Source organism: Monopterus albus, unplaced genomic scaffold (assembly GCF_001952655.1).
Source record: "Monopterus albus unplaced genomic scaffold, M_albus_1.0 scaffold195.1, whole genome shotgun sequence".
In the NCBI taxonomy this organism is placed as follows: domain Eukaryota; kingdom Metazoa; phylum Chordata; class Actinopteri; order Synbranchiformes; family Synbranchidae; genus Monopterus; species Monopterus albus.
In genome coordinates this window covers 173,454-198,281 of record NW_018128075.1, presented here as the reverse complement: position 1 = coordinate 198,281, position 24,828 = coordinate 173,454, and the positions used below count along the sequence as shown (strand labels likewise).

General features: G+C 43.0%; 1 protein-coding gene across 1 annotated transcript in view; it reads right to left on the bottom strand.

The window, feature by feature from the left end:
* Positions 1-5,743: 5,743 nt before the first annotated feature.
* cacna1ab (calcium channel, voltage-dependent, P/Q type, alpha 1A subunit, b) overlaps positions 5,744-24,828 on the bottom strand; it is a 112,229-nt gene continuing 93,144 nt past the window's right edge. The window contains 8 exon segments of the mRNA XM_020617855.1: positions 5,744-10,065; positions 10,764-11,002; positions 11,864-12,065; positions 15,925-15,960; positions 16,376-16,393; positions 19,863-19,976; positions 21,610-21,745; positions 22,307-22,428. Of these exon segments, the coding sequence (XP_020473511.1) occupies positions 9,337-10,065; positions 10,764-11,002; positions 11,864-12,065; positions 15,925-15,960; positions 16,376-16,393; positions 19,863-19,976; positions 21,610-21,745; positions 22,307-22,428 (1,596 nt within the window). The 3' untranslated portion in view covers positions 5,744-9,336.

The following is a 24,828-nucleotide window of genomic DNA, read 5'->3' as shown; positions in this document are numbered from 1 at the left end:
CTAATCCTTAAATGAAATGCCATAGCTGCTCCATCCACGTCACCTGGTCTGTATTTTTGTTTAATTAGCTGAAAATGTACAACACTACACAACACTTGTGTGTTATTATTGCACTTATACTGGTTCACTGCTGATCTGAAACCAGAGATTAAGGTTGTAAACTCACATAATAGGTAAGTCTTTTCATACTACTGACTGTAAGTGCTCTGACTGATTAAAATGACATCATTCATTCAACCTGTGGTCTCGTGTATACCTTAAAGGAATAGTTTGACTTGATTATGGAGAAACAGCGGGCTTGGTTCTCACTCACCAGTCTTATCAATCTCACTAATAAACACATTATAACTTGTGTCAAAATGGCAAGTTGTTGAGTTTAATATTTAATGGACATGGGATCACTCATCTAACTTTGGCAAAAAAGTGAATAAGCATATTTTCCATAAACTTCAGATCTGTACCTGTAGATGAAAATGTGAAAATGTGACTTTTCAGGTGTTCCTGAGACTGGGATCAATGAACCAGACAGGAGGGTGGGTAGAATGCATTCTCTCTGGTTTATTCAGGTTCTTTAGGAAGAGTTCTGTTTGAAATTACAAAATGCACTGGTAGAAACAGCAGAGATAGATAGAGAAAGAAACAGAGGGAGAGAAAGAGATGGTTGGAGAAAGACAGAAAGAGAGAGAAAGGGATTTCATAGCTGGAATAAACGGGAATAACATCACCAGATTCAGGTTCAGGCAGCTCTTTACTCTCAAAGGGATTGTTTTTAATCAGGGAAAGGTTTTGTTCTTTCTCCCCCTTTTTAAAATAACTTTTTCTTCTTCTTTATAATGTTAGTTAAAGTGTTATCTATCTGTCCTCCCCCCATGGTTTTCTCCCCATGAAATAACTGGCAAATATAACAAACAAACATTCTTTGATTTCATCACCAAAGACATTTCCATTTTTTATCAGGATCATTTTTTTCTTTTTTTTTGGTAAGGTGTTTTCGTTAGGTTTTTTGTTTTTAAAAATAGAAGAAAAAAGAAACACATTGTTCTTAAAAACATCTATCTATATATATATTTTTACATATATATACTTTTATATATATTTATACATATATATACTTTTTTATATGTATTTTTTTAATTCCTGAAGTTGACGTGTTACCCCACAGTGGCATGCACATTGCACATGCAAATCTGTAATTAAATACTTCTCTTTTATCTTAAATTGCCATGTATGTTTAGTTTTTCTTTTTTCCCCCAACTTGCTGAATGAATCCTGTATGGTTTTCTACTGTGGCACTGGTTCGGTTTCTACTGGGTCGAGTGTCGGATGGTTTGCATGGCGATGACATGGATGGCTGGGAGTTGCTTCGGAGAGTTTCTCCAATACATCTCTGCACCGGCGTTACTTTTGTTCCTCTGGTATTTCGATTTGATTTCATATTCCCAACAAGTATATTTACTCTGAGCAGTTTACCCTGAAGCTTCTTCTCCTTTAGCTTGGCTTTGCTTCATCACCTAAGCATCATACAGCGGTAACCAAGAAAGATAAGGAATCTAAAGGTTATATTGTCATATGTCTAAACATAAAGTGACAAAGTAAAATGTCAGGGAAAATATGGGTTTAAGGGGAACCTGCTTCACCAAAAAAACTAAAATATCCGTGACTGAAATTAAATTTTTTTGACATCTCCACCTTTACTTCTAACAAAACTACTCAAAAAAAGAAGCTAATGGTTCATGTCGGCCGGTGCAAACCTAAACCAATCAGGCGCAAAAACCAAATAAATGAAATGGTAAATTTTAGTTTGATGATCTGTGGTAGATGACCTCATCCAGCTTCTTTCAAAGACCCCAAATCTTGTCTGACCAAACATATAGGTACAGCGACAAGTCCAATAATTGTATGCCCTAAACAGAGCAATTCAAAGGGTTAGAAATCCTGTTGTCTTGTGGCACCTTGAGATGTTTTCAGAGATCAGCCTGCAGCGTCTGGGACGCTGGCGTTGAGAGGTGAGAGCTCAACGCTGAGGGCAGGTCTTCTGGAAGCAACTTGTCTCCACTGGGTGGATGATGATGGACACAGATGAAGAGGGAGAGAGGGATAAACAGAGAGGGACAGGTGGAAACAAAGAGAGGGGCCTTGAGGGTTGCTATGACGACGTCAGGAGACACACCTGTGTTTCTCAGGAATCACTTTACAGTCAATTAGCACAGAGAAGTATGCAGCCTGGAAGGTGTCTGGGGGAGAAGGTCTGGTAATTTGTGCAAGACAAATGATTAAGTCACATCTTTCACCTTAATAAATTCTGCCTTTAAATGACTCACATTAGCAAGGAGCACCCAGAGTGTTAGCATCACGATAGCAGCTATACTGCAGAGGTGTGCACTGAACTTATTCTATCAGTATAGGTGTCAATAAGTTGGCACATTTAGTGGATTAGTCCCCTTGGTGTTCTCTCTGATGTTTCTAATGCTACATCAGAAGTCGTTTCAGTGCTCCTTGCTCACTCTCTGCCCAGCACCAAACGGACAGACTAAGATAGCAACTAGCTGCTGGACATATAGCAGCTTAAGAACCAGAAACCTTCTGCTTGGACTTTAATTCATTAAACAGAAGCAAACTTGGACATAAATGTTGCACCGTGTTCTTCTGCCCCCCACGGACCACAGCTGATTAGCACAGCTTTAAACAGAGCACAGTCTTTGTCTTTCACTAATTTCTCCTCACAAATGATTCATTCTACAGGATGGATGTGATGTCAAGCTACAAAAGAGAAATTCAGCCCTGATACCTGCCAGGCTCCATAGATGTGTGCAAAGACTACCGCCCCCACACAGCACACATAGGCAGACAGACATTCACAGACAAAACACACTCACACATGCACACAAGCAGGTGAACTCACTCAACTAATGCAGTACACACACACACACACACACATAATGAGTGATGATGGTGAAAGCTCAATCCCACCACCTTGTGTTTATGAATGGTATTACTCACAATGTAGTGGACTAACCAGAGTGAGAGAAAATGAAGCTAGTGTGAAAATGCTGAGAGGAGAGAAGAATCAAACACAGTGAGAACTGATCCACATCACATGAACTGTGAGTTTTTCAGAAACTTTATGGATTATATACACAAGAATTACAGAGAAAATATACAACCGATGGCAGGAGAGAGGGAGAGAATGGCTGAGATAAATGACATGACACCTCCCCACACCCTCCACTGCCATCCTCACCTGTTCAAGCTGGAACTAAGCAAAGGTGAGGAGCCTGTGAGGGAGGGAGGGACAGAGGGGGGTGGAGATGAGGATGTCAAATCTTACACGTGTGCGCCGTGATTGTCTCAGGTGGAGAAATCATTGTATCCTGTACAGTGTAAGGCACTGAGGGTTACCTACTGTAGCCGATGGTGTCAGGACACGTGCACACACACCACACACACTCACAGATGATATCCTGACAAACACATGCAAGTCTATTCACTCACATTTTCCTCTCAGATGCACACACACACAAAAAGAATTCATGCTGAAACAATTAGTTGAGTAACTGATCAACTGGACAATTGGCAGATAATAAATTGATAATATAAGTGATTAAAGCTACAGGATGGAACCTTTTCAAATATTTTTTGTTGTAAAAATCTGCTCCAGAACTTGTCTTAATATGGAGAGGTGCTGTCGAAGCCTGCTGTGACCCAGACTCACTTGACTCTTTTCCTTGTGTTTTAGTCCATAAGTGCAAGGAAAGCATGAGGAGAGAGGACTCGAGGAAACACGTTATTAAAGACATGAGATGTCCTACCCTCAGATCCTTCATCTGAAGTGTGCATTCACCAACTGATTTCTGATAAAAAGGTATGTCAGTTCATAAAAACCTTCCACAAAGGATGGTCTCGTTTATGCTCGTTCACGGCTCCTCCAGCACCGCCCTCGGCCCCACATGAGAGACCTGGAACGCCCCGTATCCTTGGTCAACTGGAATGATTGTTAATTAATATTTATACTTTACTATTACTTCATTAGAAATACCATGTATATTATGTACAATAAGCATTTTGCACACACAAAATCCTACCTTAGGGGCATATTGAAAACAAATATGTAATTGTGCAGCGTTTAGTTCAACAGCTAATATTCAACCAGACACTAAAACATATAAAACTAAAAACATGTTCTAATCACTTTGTACACAACGCAACTATTCAATTAAGCATAAAGTCAATTGCCAGATTAATCAGTAATCAAAATAATCAGTTCAGCCCTAAACACACTCCTGCACACAACTCATAGCACCCGCATGCACTCTTAACACACTCTCACAAACATCAACACACACATACACATGGTAGGTGTGTCCCTGTCACAGCAGCAGCCCCCTCCCCCCCAAACTGGGACCAAGCAATGTCAGGGAGATGGCGACAAAATGGCTTTTAAGCATGAGGATGAGACCCAAAAAGTGGTCCAGTGCCGATGTGAAATTGTGTTAACATCACTTTGACCTCTGCTGCTGCCCCTCCCTCCCCAAAACGCCCACTGTCCACCCCAAATAAGAGTCATACATTATTAAAATTTCTCTCTCATTGCCTTTTGACATACACGCCCCTCCCTCCCCGCCTCACTCTTGACCCCCTACACACACGCATGCACACATCTAGTGCTATACAAAGGGGAGACCACAGTGTGGCTTCAGCTACATAAGCACAACTTTTGGCAGCACTACTATACATTTAAGCCCATTGTGTAGTGTTTTTTTTTTTTTTAAAGAGAGCCCTTGTTTGTGTTTTCTGACACGTTGCCTCACAAAGAACCCACTGACACAATTTCACAGCCAACTGAGTGGATGGGTTGGTGCGCTTGTTAGTATTTCCTTTGTCCCAGAATGAAGAATAAAAGAAAAAAATGATTTGCTGAAGGTTGACCCATGGGCGATAGAACTGGAGGTGAAGAGACAGAAAGCCATTGTGGAGAGAAGCAATGACCGACTTTACAACCCCCCAACCCCGTTCAAAAACAAAACAGCGTTCACATTTTTAAACTAGAATTTCTTCTCAGAAAAGAACACACAACTTGCTTTCACCCAGGGGCAAAGTTGTGTGCCAGCCATTTTGGATCTGCTGTTACAATTCTGGACAAGCAAGTGTTGTGGAGCCAAAATGGAGGTGGGTTTTTTTCCTACCTGTCTGTCAACACATTCGGCGTTGAGTGTCATTGGCAGGCTGTTAATGGGCGGGAGGTGAGGGGTCAGAGTGTGCAATGTGGAGTAATGAAAGTATAGTGAAAGGAGGAGGAAAGGAGGTGGTCAGGTGGGTGGAGGGGGTGTTACAGGCATTACAACATCTGACGCCATGCCAGGTAAAACCATACAATAACTAAGTCTGAGCTCTGCTTGTCTTGTAGTTGACTCTTCCTTATGATGTCTAACTATCTATCTACCTAACTTTAGATGGACCTGAGAAGTAAGCAAACTGCTTTGCACCTCTGTAAACCTCTCGGTACACCGCCTGAAACTGGACCCAGGACATTTCTGGGATAGACACAAAAAAGCGCCTTTGTGCCATGCCTAACAGAAAGGTGAAGCCAAGAGGGCTAGCTTGCTAGCAGCATTGGATAACAGTGAACATTTCAGTCTTTAAAAATCAAAACTATGTGTCTCTCTGTGGATCTCTGTTGATTTTTGGCAACCTGTGTATATCTGAATGGGAGTTTTAAGAGATCAAACCCATACCGGATGTGGCTATTTCCACAACATGGCCCAGCCTCAAAATCACTGCTCTCCCTGTTCCTAAGCTAGCATGGGAGGCGGTGGGACTCGACTTTTAAGGCGTAGTGTGGTTGATCTTGTCTACTGCAGAGGGTAGGGGGGTGGCAGGCAGGAGCGACTAGGGGTGAGGAGAGGTGACAAATGTGACTGTGATACAGAAGGCACTGTGGCTCTGTAGGGGGTTCTGAGGAAGTGTCCCCGCCTGCTGTAACTTCTCAAGAAGAGAAGTGAAGGCAGAAAGGTTTGGGTTTGCGCCCCTCGACTCCCGCCAAACAAACAATCAACAAAAACAACTCTCCCCCCCGTCCCCATCATCACTACGCTATACTCAACTACTAGGCCTGGAGACAACACATTTCAGGAGAGGATAGAAAGATGGGGAGGGAAAAGGGACAAGCCGGAGCAGCGGGGGAACAAGACAGCGACAGAGGTACATGAAAAAAGGGGTTTCACTGTGGGTGTGATGTCAAATGATGTGTGCAAAAGTGGTGTCGAGCTTCACATTTTCTCAGATCCATGTGTTCCTGTTTCATTTATCAGTTTTACAGTACCACAGCGTTGGAGTTTCTCCTCTGAAATAATACAGCGATGATGCTTATGAGGTCTGCATAGAGTCAAAACATGTGGACTGGGGTTTGTTTTCTGGTTTCTGTGCCTGCGAAGAAAACAGTGTGAGGTTTCGAGAGTAGCTAAATCGCCGACAGTCTCATGAGCATGAACAGTATGCAAAATAAATATCTGAAACTAATTATACTCTGTTATCTATAACTACATCTATGGTAATATATCTAGATTTATCTGCTATCATTTATATTTATTTATACTTTGTCATCTTCTCCTAGAGTTATTGAATATTCAATAATTATTGTCCCTCATAACAATAAGGATGAAATTATTAGTCCTAAGCGTTTCTGTCCTGTAATGCCTCTTGTGTCTTCAGTGTCACTCTCTAGGGAGCTGAAAGAGCAGAAGTTAAAGTACAGGGTCAGACAGAAAAAAAGAGATAGATGAGGAAAATGAAGTTGGTGGATACAAAGTGGTTTTTGGCAGAGGATGTTTAAGTTTTGCTACAACCTCATGTGACTGGACTGGTAATTTGGTGACTGTTCTCTGGTTGTCTAGACCTGAGAGAAGGGGTTGGAGGGGGATTAGCATTGGCACAGATAGGCAGACAGAAGGACAGGCTGATACATGGACAGATATGGCCCCAAGCTACATCCTGCATTTCCTGACTAGGACTAGACTTCTTCTATATATCTTACAAAGATACAGGTGTGAGGTTCCACTCCAGGTCTAGAGACCAGGATGTGGCCCAGAGGCTGTCCTGTAGCGGGAGAAGGCAGGGGTCATAGTGTGTGCTGAAAACTTCCCCCTGGTGGCAAAAAATGAGAACACCACCACCTAATACTGACGCCCAAACTGTACCGCCAGTACTGTGCTGCAACTGTCGGCATTTGATCCCACTATAAAACTACAGAGCCGAAATGAGTCAATCTCGGTAAAACCTTGACCTCTGTAAAACAGGTTTGTCTGAAAGATCTTCAATGTGAAATGCAGAAAAAACATTTCTGCATTGTCAATAAACTGGGTTACCCCTCGCTTTAAACATGAATTTTTGATCTTTGTGTTGACAAGCCTATGAATCACTGCAAGCCAGGTACTTAAGACTCCCCTGACCTCCACCACTCTGTAGGGAGAGCATCTTAAAGAGTTGCATTACAACACACAACACTACTAAGTGAATGTTCCCAAGCTGTCATTGTCCCAAAGCATTACAGGAACCCGGTAAACGTCACTGAACGGGAGAGCAAAACCATAACGGATGTAAACAAGGTGGACATACTGTAGCATGCTTAAACTCCAAGTAACATGACAACAAATCTACAGCAACAGTTCTATCGATCATCAGCAGAATCATCATCGTTACTGTCATTGTCATTTTGCATCAACATTGATATCATTATTCATAAGACTATCATCATTAACAAAAATAAACCAAGTGTGGTAGATGCCTGCTTCTCTCCACTTTTCTCCCTCTGTTTCTCAAGAACCACAGGAAATGTTAATGTGATCCTGCAAAGTTTAACAGGCTGCAGAAACACAGCTTTTTGAACCATATTAGCAGAAAACTGAGACAAACAAAACAGCTGAATGTTAAAGCCTGTTTTGGATAAAAAAGGAGCCGAAATTTAGGTTTGAGATGTAAGAGAGAGAGTGAAAGACTTCAGCAGAAGGGAACTTCTTTCATAAACCAAAATGCAGAATTTCATATGAAGCTCCCAGGTTCCACCCACACCAGTTAGACTTCCTCCATTGTGTGTATTTAATCAACCATGCATGCTTCCATCAGATTTTGGGCTCCGAAAAAGATCAACGGAGGCTGAGCGAATGCAACAGAAGAACCAAGCTCCAATGTCCGAAGAAGAACAAGAAGAAGAAGTAATTGATAGAAGAAATACTGAAGAAATTAGTCTTTTCCCCATCCCTCCTTTCCTCTCCTCCGCCCCATTCGACCGTGTGATGTCATTTCCTGTCAGGTCATCTTTCGCTTGTGCGCCAGGACAAGTAACCGAGGAGGAAGGGGCTTAACCAAGTGTCTGACTCCCTTCTCTATTTACCTGAGCCCACCACCCCGTAGCGCACTCGAACAGGAAGGTTGTGACACCATGCCCCGCCCCCCTCCATTACCACCATCACCGGACAGGAAGTGATGTCACACCAGCTCTGTCAGCATTAGGTGAGTCTATAACAGTAAACAGAGATGATAAAACTCATCAAATATCAGCCAGCGTTGATTGGCTGGATTTTGCAGTATAGGCGGAGCTTCCTGGTTCTGTCCCTTGGAAAGGAAAAAGGCTAAAGATAAAGTGGTTGTTCTCCCTTTTTTTTCTTTTCATTGTTCATCATTTAAAGTTTTATTTTGTCCTTCACTGTTCAAGTTTGATTTTCTGGAGGCATAGCTTGGCATGTAAGGGTTAGGGGGTCCTGGCTTGTTAATTTATTTTTCTTGTAACATCTGTCGAGCAGAGTCAAAGCAGTGGACTCTTGGGTTCCAGCTCCTTTGCAGGCTTTTTACATGAGCAAACTGCCAGTGAGAGACAGCACACATCTGGTGAAACTAACCACACATCAGTCTGAGAGAAGTGCCTTTAGGCCTTGTAAACTATAATGATCACTGGCCGTTTTCATGACTACATGCTCTTCTCTTGTTTTCTGTTCCCACACCCCTCTCTTCCTCCTGCAGCCTGGCCTTGCTGGTCAAGCAGAGAATTATGGGAAGTGTAGTTCTGAGACAGAGGTATACTGTGCCCGGGCCTTGCACTATCTGTCGTGGGTGTCTCTTTTTCTTTTATACGTGTGCTGCTCTGTCATTGATTTAAGTATTATACAAGGCTATTTGCAGCACCCCCACCCCATCCCCACCCCTTCCTCTCATTTAGAGTCTGAGGGGTGAGGATGGAGAGTTTGGAGGGCATCCAATCCCTCCAACTTTTCCACCACACATGCTCTATTAAAAGTCTACATATCCAAGGCCAGGGCACCAGAGGCTGCTGTTCTTCTGTGGTCGCTAGCACCAGTCATCCTCATCCGTCTCACTGTAAGGTTCGTGCAGGCCCTTCCGGGGCCCTCTGGCATGATGAGGCCGGTGGTGTGGGTGAGGGGGCGCCACAGGTGGTCCCCGTCGATGTGGGGACGGTGAGGATGAGCGGTAGCCATTGGGCACCCTACGTGGATGCGGGTGAGGGGGTGGAGGAGGCCCATGCCGGGCAGTCCTAGGTGAGCGTGGGTGTGGGTGAGGATTTCCCCCATGTGGGTGTGGGTTCCCATGGGAGAGGCTCTGCTCATAGGCAGGGGGCTCGTGGTGCCGCTCATACTCGTAGTCATGCTCGTAGAAGGGCCCATCACCCTCCAGGCTGTCCCCAGGTGGAGGCCCACTCCAGCGGCCTCGGTGAGGGGATCTAGGTGAGCCGTGGAGGGAAGAACGTGGGGACTGGCGCCTAGGGGAGCGCGGCGAACCGTGCCGGGAAGAGGAGCCCCCGTGGTGGGGAGATGCATGACGTGACGGGGGTCGGTGGTGGTAGCCTCTGTCGTGGTCTGGTGGGGAGAAGTGTCGGGGAGAGGGCGAGTGCAGACGACCTGGCCCTGGGGGGCCAAAGCTGGGCTTGCGGACAGCGGGGGAGTAGGTGATATGTGGACGGGGGACAGCGGGGGTCTGGGGCAGCTGCCGACGTCCTCTCCGTGGAGTGCTGGTCCCCGAGGTGGAGGGGACCGGGCTGCCACTCACCGAACTACTGCCCTACAGCAAAATGTAAACAAGGAAAATCAAAATGCACCACAACAACAACAAAGACCAGAGTAGAGCAAAGAAGTGATAGATAGATAGATAGATAGATAGATAGATAGATAGATATAGACCATTGAAAATTATTGAAAAACATAGTGATGAGGCAAAAAATTGACACCAAGAAGCCACATGTCACATTGAAGAAAAATGGACAGAGAGAGAAACAGTGACAAAGAAAAAAGCATAACACAAAAAAGAGAGATTGATATCCATAAGTAGGTGTATGTGAAATAGCTTTGTGTGAATGCGTAGTGGATATAAGAGCAGTTGTTCTTGTGGGTGCAAAAGGCAGAGATAACGATCACTTCAACCTGTCTTAAAAAACATAATTCAGCACTCTAGCCAGCTCAACAACAGGCCTACTGGGGTCAAATCATAAAAATCATGACCCCTGACAAAGCCAGCTTGTTTGATTTTAAACCATCCAATATCTGGAAAGTATTTTGATCATTCCTGTCCCTGCACTAACAACCAGACTGAGTATGAAATAACTAAGTATGACGTAAAGTATCCGGACTGACAGTACAGAAGATGTCCAAGGCTATAAGGGCTTCTATCCAACCTGTATATGGAACTTAACAAGATGAAACAGGGAAGATCCCGAACATTTTATGTCCCCTCACATTAAGCTTGGTGTCTTTGGAGCCCACCTGTCTGTGACCCCGTCCATCTGGCCCCTCACTGGGTGACCGGGACCAGTGGCGGTCGTGAGGAAGCCTGTGAGGGTAGTCATGGCGGTCGGGGCCATAACGCTCTTTGTCTATGGAGCCATGGTGATGGTGGTGATGGTGGTGGTGACGACGGTCCTTGGTCCGGCCGCGGTCCCGCTCTCGCTCCTTGGGTGGCAGGTCTCCTGACTGCGTGGTGGTGCTCAGGTCTGTGCCCAGGCCTGGCAAGGAGATGTCTCAGTTTATGATTGTAAACACAAAACCATTCATTAATGTGTCAAGACAGGGGCTCCCTGAGGTGAGGACATAAAAATGAAAATGACAACTTTAAAATAACCTTCTTTTAAAAGGAGCTATTAAAGGAGCAAGATCAAAAGGAATTTACATTAAACAGATTCAAAAAAAGAAAAACAATCTGATATACCGTATCTATGCAAAAACCATCCCACCTGTGCAGTCAAATGTAAAGCAAACAAAAGTAAGTTCATCATCATCGTCATCACTACTGAGTCTAGGAAGCAGAGCAGAGGATTCTCCATTAGATTAGAGAGCTCTCCAATTATAAAGAGGACTTAGAGTGTGACTGTGCCAGCCTTGTTGGACTAGTTGTACAGCTGAAGCATATCATTTGTGATGAAGTGGGCGATCTGCTATCGGCTGCTCATGTTCTTTTCAAGGACTTTTCTTGTGCCAAGACTTGACTAACATAAAATTTTGTGACTATAAAGACAACTCTGCTCAATTACAGGAGCTCAATAAATGCACAGATTGCTTTTTATTGCCTCAACAAGTGCTACTGAATTACCCTTTACCAAGCTGTAAAGCCAACACAACATGCTGCATTTATGTTACAGCTCTGATCCAGAGTGTTACAGACACACTGCCCTACTGCCACAACACCTATCTGTTCAAGAGCTATGTCAGTAGAGGCCACAGCTCTGACTTTGTCACTCTGACCTGAAGGAAGGTCGGAGTGAACACTGGAGACACACTGCGTCTCGTTTACAGCTGTAAACCTGTTGTTAGGTGGGCATTAAAAGCAGCATACAGTATATTGTAGAGGACAACTATGAGCGACTCACCCGTGTCTGCGTCAGTGTATCTGGTCAGGGAGCGCTGTGAGGCACGGTGACTCCTGTCCCTGTGTCTGCGTCCTCCTCCATGCCTCCCATCCTCCGACACCCCCCTCTCCAGGGAGTAGTCATCCAGCCTCACGCCCCGGCCCGTACGACCGTGAACCAGGCTGGAGGTGGAGCGACGCAGTGGACTGGTGTCTGTGATGGTCTGTGAGAAGGAGGAGAGTGTAGAGAAATAAATACAGAGAGGGAGAAGGACAGACAGGGAGAAAATGAAGTAGGAGAGGAAGTGCAAGATAAGAAATAAAGGAGGAAAGAGAAGAGAAAGTAGTGGGGAAAGAGAAACAAAGAGAGAAAGTGAGATTTAATGCATCCTAACTGGTGGAGTCCATCATCAGTTAGTAGAACGCCATTCTCTACACTCTATACAGTTTGCTAACTTTTACTGAGTGCATAACAACAGGATGGATGTCAGTCATGCTCTGCCTTCCTGTATGCATAAGTGTTTATTAACCTGAAATGTCTGACTTCAGTCAAACAGCAGTATCAGTAACCTGTAACCAGTAACCACACTAGGGCAGTTCAGGTTGCATTCTGATAATATAAACATTTTGGCTTTTGTGTGGTCCTGTGTGGCAACGTGCACTCATCTGATCTGAAACAAAACACTCCTGTGAATTCTGAGTGCTATCTGACCCATGTCACATTGCCCTATAGTGTTTGCATTCATGTAGCTTTAGCCATAGTACCTGAAATCCCTAACTACTAATCCTTTGACAAGCACATGTAATACCATGCTTCTCCACCAAAACCCGGAGGAACAAGAGACACAGCGAGATAAACGAGGAAAGGGGCTGAGAGACGAGCATGAAGGAGGGCTATAGAAACCATGCCTCACATGCACATGGCAGAGAAGCCAACCTTTTCACATCACAACCATATTTAGTTTATGTCATACTCAGGCTGGAAAACCAAGGATTTTCTCCTTGTCGAGCTACATAATCAGAAAAACAAAGGACACCAGATACTGAAGCTGACAGTAATTCAAAGTGTGATGTTTGCACAAACAACACCGCTATGTGTCATCCTTGTTCCTTGTGCTCATTGTGGTGGTAAATATTCAAAATAGATACATAGACTTTTGAGGTTATTTTTTCGGGCATTTTAAGCCTTTATTTATTAAGTGAGTAGAAGACAGGAAACAGGAGACAGACCTGCGGCAAATAATGCTGGGAATTGAACCGCCGACGTCACGCACACAGGGTGCAGCCGGGGGTACGTGGTGCACCGTGCTTTAAGCATTGGGCTACAGAAAAATTAAATCTGGCTGTTAATATGAACTCATGGAGCAACATAAATCTTGTTTCTTTCAATCCACCTTCAGATATTTGTCGTATTTATTTATAAAAATGAAAGATTTATAAAATATCACTATATTTTTATGCAAAGACTTCTTGTGTCCCTTACATCTAAGATAGGTATTTTCCAACACTGAATATGACATAAATCCAATATGGCAGCCTGTAGATAAGGTGAGTTGCCATTTCATAACTTCCTGTAAGAGTCTGGTCAAAATGCTCTGCAAGGACCCAACAAGAAAATCCCACAGGACTGATTGCTCTTTGTCAAAACCCTCTTCAAGCTGTCACATTGATTTTAACATAAGGGTTTGGATGTTAAAGTCACATCAGTTGTCCTGCATTTTGAATTTGCTGCTGTGTTTAACTGACATGAAACCAGCAGTGTCGGATTTTTGGGCTTTTAAAATTGTAAAGACAGCTGGTAAATTGTACAGTCAACTAGGCAACATGAGGAGCAGGTGAAAAAGTTAGACTGACCTCCTGACCTGTATGTTATATATAGATCTACTTGAAGCTGACTAGTACAGTATGTGTGTGTGTATAGGCACAGAAGCCTAATGCATCAAAGTAGTGTACTTGCTCAAATATGACTAATTCTTTTGTTGGTGGCCTTGTTTTTTCATCATGTTAACTGTGGCTATCCTCATCAAGACACTTGAGACAGCAACATCAGGTCTAATACAGTTCACAGGATATGGTACAAAGGAACTGGCTCCAGTTACCCAAGTCTACACAATGCATCTTGGAACCAGTCCTGTGGGATTTTCCTGCTGGGTTTGTATTGGACTCTTCTGACCAGGACAGGAACCTGCTGACACTCTGAAGCCCCAGAAAGCTTCACATCACCGTGACGACTGATGACCAAGCACGTCAGTCTGCAGGCAGCAGCCCGGACAAACAACACAAGAGGATTCATGGTCCTGAGAGACCTGCACACAGTCTGTACAGTACGGTCTCTGATCAGCCTAACACAAGCCATGCAGGCCTGGAGGGTAGTTGGCAGCATAGTACTAAACGTGCGTGCACGCACGCACGCACGCACGCGCGCACACACACACACACACACACACACTTGCAAAGGATGTGCTACTTTCCATGTTTCCTGGGTGTCTATTTTGGAATGACACATCTATGTTTCTTTTCAGCTCGCTGACAACACGCCTCCCTGTTCCATCTGTCGTGACTAGGAACAATTGAAAATGATGCATTTAGTGAAAACAATCAGTGACTTCTTGGGCTGAAATGTACGTGCAGTTAAATATTGATGAGATGATTTGGAAAATACTCTGGTTTGTTCTCTTTTGTGTACACTGGGCACGAGAGAGAAAGAGAGAAAGAGAGAGAGAGAGAGAGATGTGCCTGTTTAAGCTTTGCTTATTATACCTCTGTTGAGCTTAGTGTCATTAAAACTGTTTGCTGAATGACTCCTGTAGAGCATTTGTCTATTATTACAATTTTCTTTCATAACAAATTTCTTCATACAGCCCCTGTCCCCTTTTTTATATGAAATTCAGCTCAAAGTGCATGACTAAGTACAATAAGCCAGAACAGACAATCTGGACAAGTTAAAATGTTTACATTTACAAGGAAGATAGTGGTATTTCTACTAACTAGTAAGTTCTGTTCAGTATTGTTTAGATGTGCATTAAACAAAAGGCTGAAAACCTTTACTCAAACATGACCAAGTATCATAGTAGCATTGTGATTCCCGTGATTTGTGTGTCCAGATAAACTGTTGGCTGAATTTATTTTTACATTACATCCCTTGTTGTAACAAATTGTGCATTGAAACGTTACAAACAACAACGTCATCGTGAGACAGACAGCGCTGAACGTGATGTGAACCCTCTCTGCTTCCGTTCAACATTCACACCACATTCCAGGCGACTGAATGACAGCCTCTGGCTGAAGCAACACTTTCCCATGTTGGTACACCACTTCCTCTCCATCACATCCACGGCGAGGCTCAGCTCTGCCACGTCATGCATGACTAATGACATGCCGGCATGCTGCCAATCCCCCTTACAGGCCAGCAGTAGCATATTAGCCCGGTCCATGCTTTTGTCATACACTGTTGACCTGGTCTGCAGCAATGTGACAGATTGAAGCGTACATGTAGTACACATACACCAACACACACAGGCGCTGCACACAAGCAAACTCCAGGGAGTCTTATCACAGAGAAGCGCAAAGCGGGCTCAACATGAGCAGACACAGGGGAGATGGGTGGGGAGCCTAAGAAAAGCTGACAGGATAAAAGGAATGAAAAAGGGAGACGTGATTCAAATAGATCTGAATTGTACTGATCGCCTGTAGTCGATTTAAAAATCTTGGAGGACCGAGCAGGTGACCCCCCCCCCCAACCAAAAAATGTCAAACTAATGATTTCCCCCTTGGCAAGTACATAATGCAAACATCACATTCATTAGCCGCTGATAAAACTATGCAGACCATGAACAGTATCAAACCTGATATACTGAGAACCTAGAGGATTATAACTTTAAGCGGACAGTGTCTGTGTGAGAATTTAGACCAACTGTCAGGAAGTCAATTCACACTGGCAGTACAACTAACTCAATCTGAACATCCTTCTGCAGTTCAGACCCACCCATATGGGGCAAAACAACAACAAGCAGAATACAACTGGGTGCAAATCCAATTTGAAACTGATGATTGACAGAGAGACACAGAGAGAGAGGTACATACACTGAGGTTATTTCCGCGAGGCCTGTGTCTCCTCCGCTGCAGAGCAGGCAAACACAGAGATGATATGTAGAGCGGAAGAGAGAAGCACACACACACACACACAGACACACACACACAGACATAACACAGGGCCAAAGAGAACAAAGGCAGAGGTACAGAAAAGAATGGCATGGATCGAAGGCATGAGAAACAATGACAGACATATGAGGAGGAGAGGATGGATAAAGAGATTATTTCAAGGAGATAAACACGAATAAAAAAGGATGAAAAGGGAGTAGAGATGTAAAAATGTACAAACACAAGTGTTAAGATAGCAACAAAGACAGGAGAAAGAGAGAGAACCTAGTTAATTCAAAGAAGGCCAGAGCACACACACAGGAGCGAGGACAGTGTGTCAGTGAGCGGCAGAAAACAATGTAAGACACACACACACTCATACACACACACTTACCGAAACAGCATGAACTCTCTGTAAGGCAGAGCAGTGTTAGAAGACAGTAAGTAACAGTATATAGAAACACACGTATATACTGTAAAAAGGGAACACACACACACAAACTCTCACACACGGGACATTTTTACACTCCAACAGCAGCCTGTCGAGTTACTGCCTAACACACCTAATTATTTCAACGTGGACTCTAACTTTATTAACACCAAGACTGGTACTGTATGTTCTAGCACTACAGACACAAACCCTGCTCAGGATGCGTTTGTTTACATGAGCACGAAGCACCACACGGGTGGAGCTTTAAACAGCGGTGGAAGAAGTCCTCAGATTGTTGGATTAAGTTAAAGTAACAATACCAAAGTGTAAAAACACTGTTAAAAGTAAAAATCCAGCATTTAAAACATTACTTAGGTAAAAGTATAAAAGTATTAGCATCAAAATTTACTTAAAGTACCAAAAGTTAAAGTACTCATAATGCAGAACGGCACAGTTCACATTAAGGTAAATACTATTTTGGGATTATAATTATTGATGAATTATTGTGAACACCAAATTTAATATTGCAGCTGGTAAAGACTGAGCTCATTTTAAGTACATTATACTGTATTCTTATAATTTGAAGTACTTTACATATTGCTGTGCAGCTCATGAATTTCCCACCAGGGATCAGTGAAGTCTTGTGATTATACTGCATTTTGTTTTATTCATCTTATTCTAAATAGTAACTAAAGTTACCAAATAAATGTAGTGAGGACAAAGTACAATATTTTTTTCTGCAATGTAGTGAAGTTGAAATATGAAGTAGCAGAAAATGAAAATACTCAAGTAAAGTACAGATACCCCAAAGCTTGAGTAAATGTACTTAGTTACTGTACTTTCCACCTGTGGGAGCTGAGGCAGTAAATGCATCAGAATGTAGAATGTTCACTCTCCTGAAGAGACACTGTGCAGAGTGTGTTCTTAGCAAAGCTGTAATCTGTGAGGACTTGGAGAGGGCAACATTTCTGTCGTGTTACCTCTGGACTCCAGCATAGCTGATTTGAAATGGCACAGTAACTATAGTGTGAGGGCACAGCACTAATTATCATCTTTAATCTGAGGACAGGTTCAAAGAAATGTAAGTGTGTTATAACGTCTAATAATTAGCAGCGTTTTTTCAGGTTTTAGACTGTCAGTGACTGTCTGTACCAGTGACTGTGTGAACAATGGACAAGCTGGCAGCTCCCAGAAGTGAAGCCACTGTGACTCTCTCGCCCCCTGGTGGCTGGTTGCAGTATAGGTCATATATCCCACCTCCTCCATGTCAGTGGATGAGACATGAGCCAAATTAAAAATTCAATGTATAAACCAAATACATTTCCCCCAGAGGTCACCTCTGTGGTTTTTTGGTAGGTGTTATCAAACTGATGTGTGTACAAGTAGTCGTTTTTCTGGTAAGTTTGTTTTTAATAAACTACCTGATAAAAAGAGGTGTATTTTGGTTAATTTGACAGGTTTGTTTGGAGGGCCGGTACTGTCACTCCACTTCTGGTCACTACTGGTTGCAAAAAAGCAAGATGGCAGCCGCTGTATTCACAATATTTTGGCTTCATTTTTGCATAGTAGAGGGAAGTGTTGACGCCATGTCCATTGAATATACAGTCAATGGTCTGGACTAACACTTGCTCCTAAAGATTTTCTCTACATTAGGAGCTTAAATGATTAAAATGAAACTAACACCTTCCCTCTTCTGTCCACACTCTCAGTCCTCTGATATATTCTCCTACTGTGTACAAAAACACTTCAGTGAGTACCATACCAAAGTGAGAGCAACATGACTTGATGCAGTGACATGTTGGAGTTTGGCCATGCTTGTATGCATAATTGTGTATGTCAGTGTGTGTGCAACTGCAGCCAGAGGCTTCATGGTAAGATCCATGTGTCCTGCACTTAAAATAGGCTGAATTATCTTTTATTTAAAATAGGTTTTCAACTCCTGGTTTACTCTACAGTAGGTAAGCGAACACTAGCTTCATTTTCTCTGTCTTTCCACACACTGTGTTTTGGCAGGTTGTCCCTTTCGTACAAAGTGAGAGCTGAGCAACATCAACTGGATTTCACCTGATCCTATTATACCCTGGCTTCAGTATAACATCATGACCTGTGTTGTATTTGCCAAAAAATCATAACTCTTATTCTCAAGTCCTGAGAATCTGCTAAAGCTGGAAAGATCTGGGAAAGTAGATTTTGTGTTTAACACCGTTTTGCTGTAATCTGTCCCCACAAGCTCTTAAATCTAGATTTGCAGATTGCAGGATTATTATTATTTTTTTAAATTTTGCTGAGATTTTGATAACTGGATCACCTTCTACAAAAAGTTGGGTCCGGGATTTAGACAGAATCCTCCACGGTCACTTCGACCACGCCTGTCCCTGTTCCTCCCACACACAAGCACCGACACATAGCTTCACACTGAGCTGTACAGCGATGCCTTGACCCCGTGATCAAACAGATCATCCTATTTCAAAATACATTAACCTGACAACCTGACTACAGTGTACTTGTGTTTGTTTGCCTTTAAACACTTACAAATCAGTCTTGTATGGCTTCATTTTCACTAACTCTGGCCACAGTTTACACAAGACAGACACACCAAGGGTTTAATGGAAATGGAGTAGGGGACAGGATAAAGTTGTGAGAAATAAAATAGTTTATACATGTAGGTCGTCTAGATATGTATATAATTGCATACATATCTGGCACACTTGTCCAGCGCTCTGACCCCCTGGCACAATATGTTGTGTTAAAGTCAGTGTGAAGCTCCACTTTAGTGCCCAGTATCGGTGGGTCAGCAGCTGGTTTGGCGAAGGGTGGAAGTGAGGAAGCGAGGGTTGGAGGGAGGGAGGGAGGGAGGGCGAGAGGCAGGGAAGACCAGATAGGAGGAAGTGAGTTGAAAAGACTCTCTCTGTTGTGTTGTTTGTATCTTATGTTGCATCCTAATAAACAAAAACTGAGAGATGAAAGATTTTACTTTGTTAAACAAATATTAAACAAAATGCAAATTAAGAATATAATAAAACATTCTGGTCAAAATATACTGTATGTTTAATATTTGTTAAACACAAACAATAAGTGTAATAATATAACCAATCTATAATACTAATTGTAACTTGTGCAAATTTGAATGACAAACATTGCTGTAATAATATTATAAATACAAATAAAATACTTAGGATTGTTAAAAAAGTACAGAGAGCAATAAAGAAAGAACATAAACTGATTTATTCATACATAAACACAACAAAAGCAAATTAATAACTGTCTTTTTGAACATATCTACTTATCTAGTGTTTGTAGTGGAACTGAAAACAACTCTGTTAGTTTTGGACTCTTGTCTTTGCAGGATGCAAGGAGAGACTTTTCAATTCACTTCAACTGTCCTTACTGCTAACAACTATAATACTAGAGCGGCGATGGTGATGGGTGACAGTGGGATGAAGGTGCTCACTTGGTTGTCTGCTGAGAGGCGGGGCATGGAGAGGGTCCGCCCGTGCCCATCCATTGGGTGATAGGGCTCCGTGTCGGAGTACCCGTCCCGCCCCATTTCCCTCATCTCTACCGTCTGTAAAACACAACGAGAGGGGGCGTGACCACTATCTGCTGAGGGAGGGCGCTCTGACAGGAGTTGGGATTATTGCTTAAGGGATCAAGAAAGTTTTTTTCGTCTTACTTTTCAATTTCAGATATAACAAACTATCTATCTACATTTGTGCAACTTTTTGCTGCGTATATTGCTGTTGCAACCTTTGTTTTGTTAAAAAAGTGACACTGAGCCTCTAAAACATTTATATGAGGTGGATATTTCTCAGTTTATAACCTTTAACACCACGTAACTTAATACTGCACATTGCTCTGGACTTTTAAATGAATGCTCATCCTGGACTGTGGCCCCAAACCTAAGCCTTACAACTTACAACAAGTCTGGGGCATCAAACTGCCAACCAAATGGGGGGGGCTATACACGGCACAATTCCAAATCCATACTTCTCTGTACGTTACTAATGGGACTGAAGAGAGAGATGAGGTGTTGGGGAGTGGGGACGTCCCAACAGACAAGTGAAAGTAACGGACATTGAGGAGGAAAAGGTGGACATCACAAAACACATCTACGAACTCCAACTACTGACTCAAGAGGAGGTTGAAGAGTGAACAGGAAAAAAAAAAAATCAAGGAACAGGGAGATGGTATGACTAAGAGAATACAGATGTGGACTTTGAGCAGGAAGATGATAAGAGAGAGAGAGAGACGGGGAGGATTGAATAAAGGTAAGAGCTCGAAGGACAGAGACATTACAGTCCACTGGACCAATAGCAGCAACATCCAGTGCTTCAGACTTCACCTCTGACCCAGTTACTTGGTGGTTGTTGACAACCCTGTGTTCGGACTGACAGAATAGTTCTCAGTCTTTTTGACAAGATGGACAATCAAACAGGGCATGAAGGTAGAGTTCTTAACGTCCTTTGCAGCTGACATTGTTAAATCACTTCATCAGAGACAGGAAACTGGATTTAGATGCAGTAAATTGTCATGTTTTTAATCCTGAAAAACTCAAATTAAACATCACATTAGTATCACCCTCACTGATTTTGACTGGTCACCTTATATCCCTGAGGTTAGAGATGACTCAGAAAGCTATTTTACAATAAAAGAAGCAAAAGGAGTTTGTACTTTCTGCTCAGTCACTTGCCTCACAACACTGGCTTCCATTTGTCTCTATTTTCCCTCGACAGGTTGTTCTTTTGCATTAAAGCTCGGACTCTTCAGCCCTCGCCAGGCTCATAGAGCTGAGACATACAGGTTGAGATTATTTCAACTTTTATTTACAGACATGCACTGGGGTTGTTGAAACTCAGCAAAACGCAGTACTGCAATTTCATTACCGATTTCATTTTGAGGCTCCAATTGGATCAGAATTAGAATCGTCTTCATTTGCCAAGTGTGTTGAACACAGCAGGAGCTTGACTCCGGTTCAGTGGCTGCTCAATGTGTTTTTGTAAGTCAGACAGAAAAAAACTGCAGAATGTACAACAGTGACGCTTTTCACCAACATTTCTTGCTACTGAACCCAGCAACTAACTGATTATTAATTATTCCCAGCTGCTGTTACTAGAAGAATGGTTGGAGACGGGCTGAGCGACTGGTTTGGGTTTGAATCAAAGCGTTACTGTGGTGATGACGTGAGATTGCATTCATACCTGGGGGTTGTGCCGGTTGTCATGGAGATCATCTGGGTAGGGTCTGTCGGGGCTCCAGTTACCCGTCTTTTGAAACATTTCCTGGGCTTTGGCGGTCACCCACGACTGACTCTCACTCATGCCACCCTCGGGAGGTCTGGCACCACACATGCACAAACCAAACAGATCAGGGCAGTACCCAACAAAAAATTCTTACTCAACCAATAAACATCGGGTATATTAGACCAATTAATTAAATCTAATCTATCAAATAATTATTGAAGTCGTTAAATCTCTTCACAGGGGACTGTGAATAAGTGACAGAACATGTCTTGACTAACAACAGAACACAACTAACTGACAGACAAGGGACAATGGTAAGACATTTGCACTCTCAACCCCTATAGCTGTGCTTGTTATTCAGTTGATGACTTGAAGTGCATATACACTGAACCTTTTACTCCAAACGTGTCCAAATTTAACATTTCTTTGCCAAGACAGTTCCTTAATATATTATGTAACATTAAAGCTTTGCCCATAAAAATCTGACCAAGAGGCAAATATTTCATTCATGTACCGTGATGCACACTGAATGTTTGTACATAATGCAAAGTGCATGTACTGTACATTAGAAGTATATAGTGTATTTATATTTTCTGCTGTCTCACGTGTTTCAGTGCAGCACATTTTGATTACCGCCCCTCCCCACTCTACTCACATGCTGTTGATGTTGTCTGGCTGGTTAGTGGGGAGGCCGTTCACGCCCTGCCCCCCCTGGCCATCCGTGCCCCCTTCCTCAGAGGGCGGCTCCATGCGCTGAAACATTAATGGCGTTCGGTTCTGTGTGAGATACATGACATGGCCTGCAGGCTGGCATCAGGCACACTCAAGGGGCAGACACAGGACTCAAACACAGGATGCACTCGCAGCATGCACCCACATGGGGGCGCCATTGGCAAGCACATGGCTGTGGGTGTCCAAGGTAAAGTTCCCTGCTAGACTACTGATCTGGGATCTGTTAACCATCCTGAACTAATGTTTGAAAGTACCGACTTTCCCTTTTGGGCTAATGTTCAGGAAGGGAAAGGTGATCTCAGATCTGTTTCAGAGAGGAACTTTTACCTTAGGCATTCGAGGTAAAATTGCTCTTAAATCACAGGTCTTGGACCAGATTACTATACTTATGGAGCACATCATTAAAAGGACTTTTTACTCAAAAATCATTGTTTGACAGTTGGTCCAATCCTTCATCTGCCAACATGTTTTGAGTAATATGTTATTTTATGGGGGGAAAAACAAAATCTGATCCTGAACCAGTTGTATTGAAAAGCAACTTCTGCTTTCATCAGACAGGTCAGAGGTCAAGCAGCTTTGCTCTCAATGGGTCCAGGGTAATGAAGTCCTCTCAGGAGGGGCTTAAGGGTGAGGGTCCATGACCACTAAAGCCTGTGTCATGTCCCTCTAATGCCTGGAAGCTAAAGGCTGATTGCTACATGATGGATCAGGGCCTGTTCAGAAACAATTACACATCCAGTCCTCCTCAGACACATGAGCTGGTCTGACATAGAAATGTACCTTTGAACCAGTCAAGCCTATCTTTTTTAAGGCTGGTTATTTGGCTGCTAACAAAGGCTTTGCAGTTGCCTCCTTAATCTGCAATAACAAATATTGTCATCATGACCGCTAAGTAAGCCAAAGGTTCTGAACACGTGGTTGGATGTGATAGGTTTAATTTCCTAATGTAGGTTATCGTAACACACATACTGTATATCAAATGTGTTCAGGACAAGCCAGTGATGGCGATTAGCCTTTCAACTTTCGTTAGCTAGCTCAAAAGCCGAAATTATCTAAGCAAAAACAATTTGATGGCTGTTGTATGAAATGTTGATTCCTGGATTCACCGACTGTTGACTGAAATCCTTCTATCCCTTCACTCAAACGTGATACAAATGATCAGACAGAGCCAAGCTTTAAAAACGTTTTGAGTTTGTCAGTTCACAGCCATCATCTCCTGTGCCGAGGACGGAAATGGCTCATATTTGTCTCCGGACAGTCTGGTTTGGCACCAACTAGCACCACTGATGCATCCTGCGAAAATTCATGGTACAAACATTTAGATGGGTTATGGTGAAAACATGAACACTTGACAGCAAACACAGAGACTGGCTTTAATGGAGAATGTTTCAGCAGTGGCATGTGTTAATGAACGGTACCAGGACTGACTGATTACATACAAAGCCACTGGTCACAGGAACCTCCACTCAACATCCCACCAAGCACCACAGCAGTCAGACAGATGAACTGAACACACAGACCGGAGAGAATGGATCTTGGTAAAAGTAAGGTGGTGAACAAGCAGACTGGAGTGACCAAATAGGGAAAAATTGATAAGTCAAGGTCTCATTTCTTCCTGGAAGGATAAAGGGAGAGCATCAGAAAGACATAGAAGACAAACAAGGGACTACAAAACAGAGTGAGGAAACAGGAAAATACCAGACAGCAGACCCAGAGGAAACACAATCTCTGAAGCACAACAAGAGCTCAACAAACACTGACGAAGTTTGAGATGTGACTTGGCATGAGGAGCACACAGAGTGAGAAGGAACAAAGGAGGACAGAGACTAGCACAATGAGGAGTTAAAGAAAAAAATCCACCCCCTTGATACATAAATTGTTACATGAAGTGATTTTGTGATGTCTAGAAGTTCACATTCCTTCAGCACCTACTTTTCTTTGTAACTTTCCTTTTTTCAGTTTGGGAGGTGCCAATATAAAAATTGTCATACTACAAAATTCCTTGGCCCAAACTAACATGATAGCAAGAATCTATTTTCTAATGGCACCCTAATTTCTGTGCCATTGCTGTCAAAATATTGCTTTCTCCATTTTCTGGCAAGATGCACAAGATGCTGCTATACGTTTGAACTCCACTGTCTGCTGTATCTCAGCTTAACAAAGATCTAAAACGAAGGAAACACCAATCAGCTTAGAATGGTTTAATTTTGGGTGGACTCTTCCTTTAAGTGGTGCAGGGTTTGCAAAGACAGAAGAGAGAGGGACAGACACACAGACTGGTTATAGTCCTTGTGCACTGCTTATGTTGGGAGTCCAACAGGATGGCTGCATTCAGGAACACACCAACACATACTATATTTGTTTGAAAGAAAAGAGACTAACATACTCTCCATTCATCAGTGCACTAAAACCCAACACAGTTAATATGGAAAAGGTTGGCTTTGT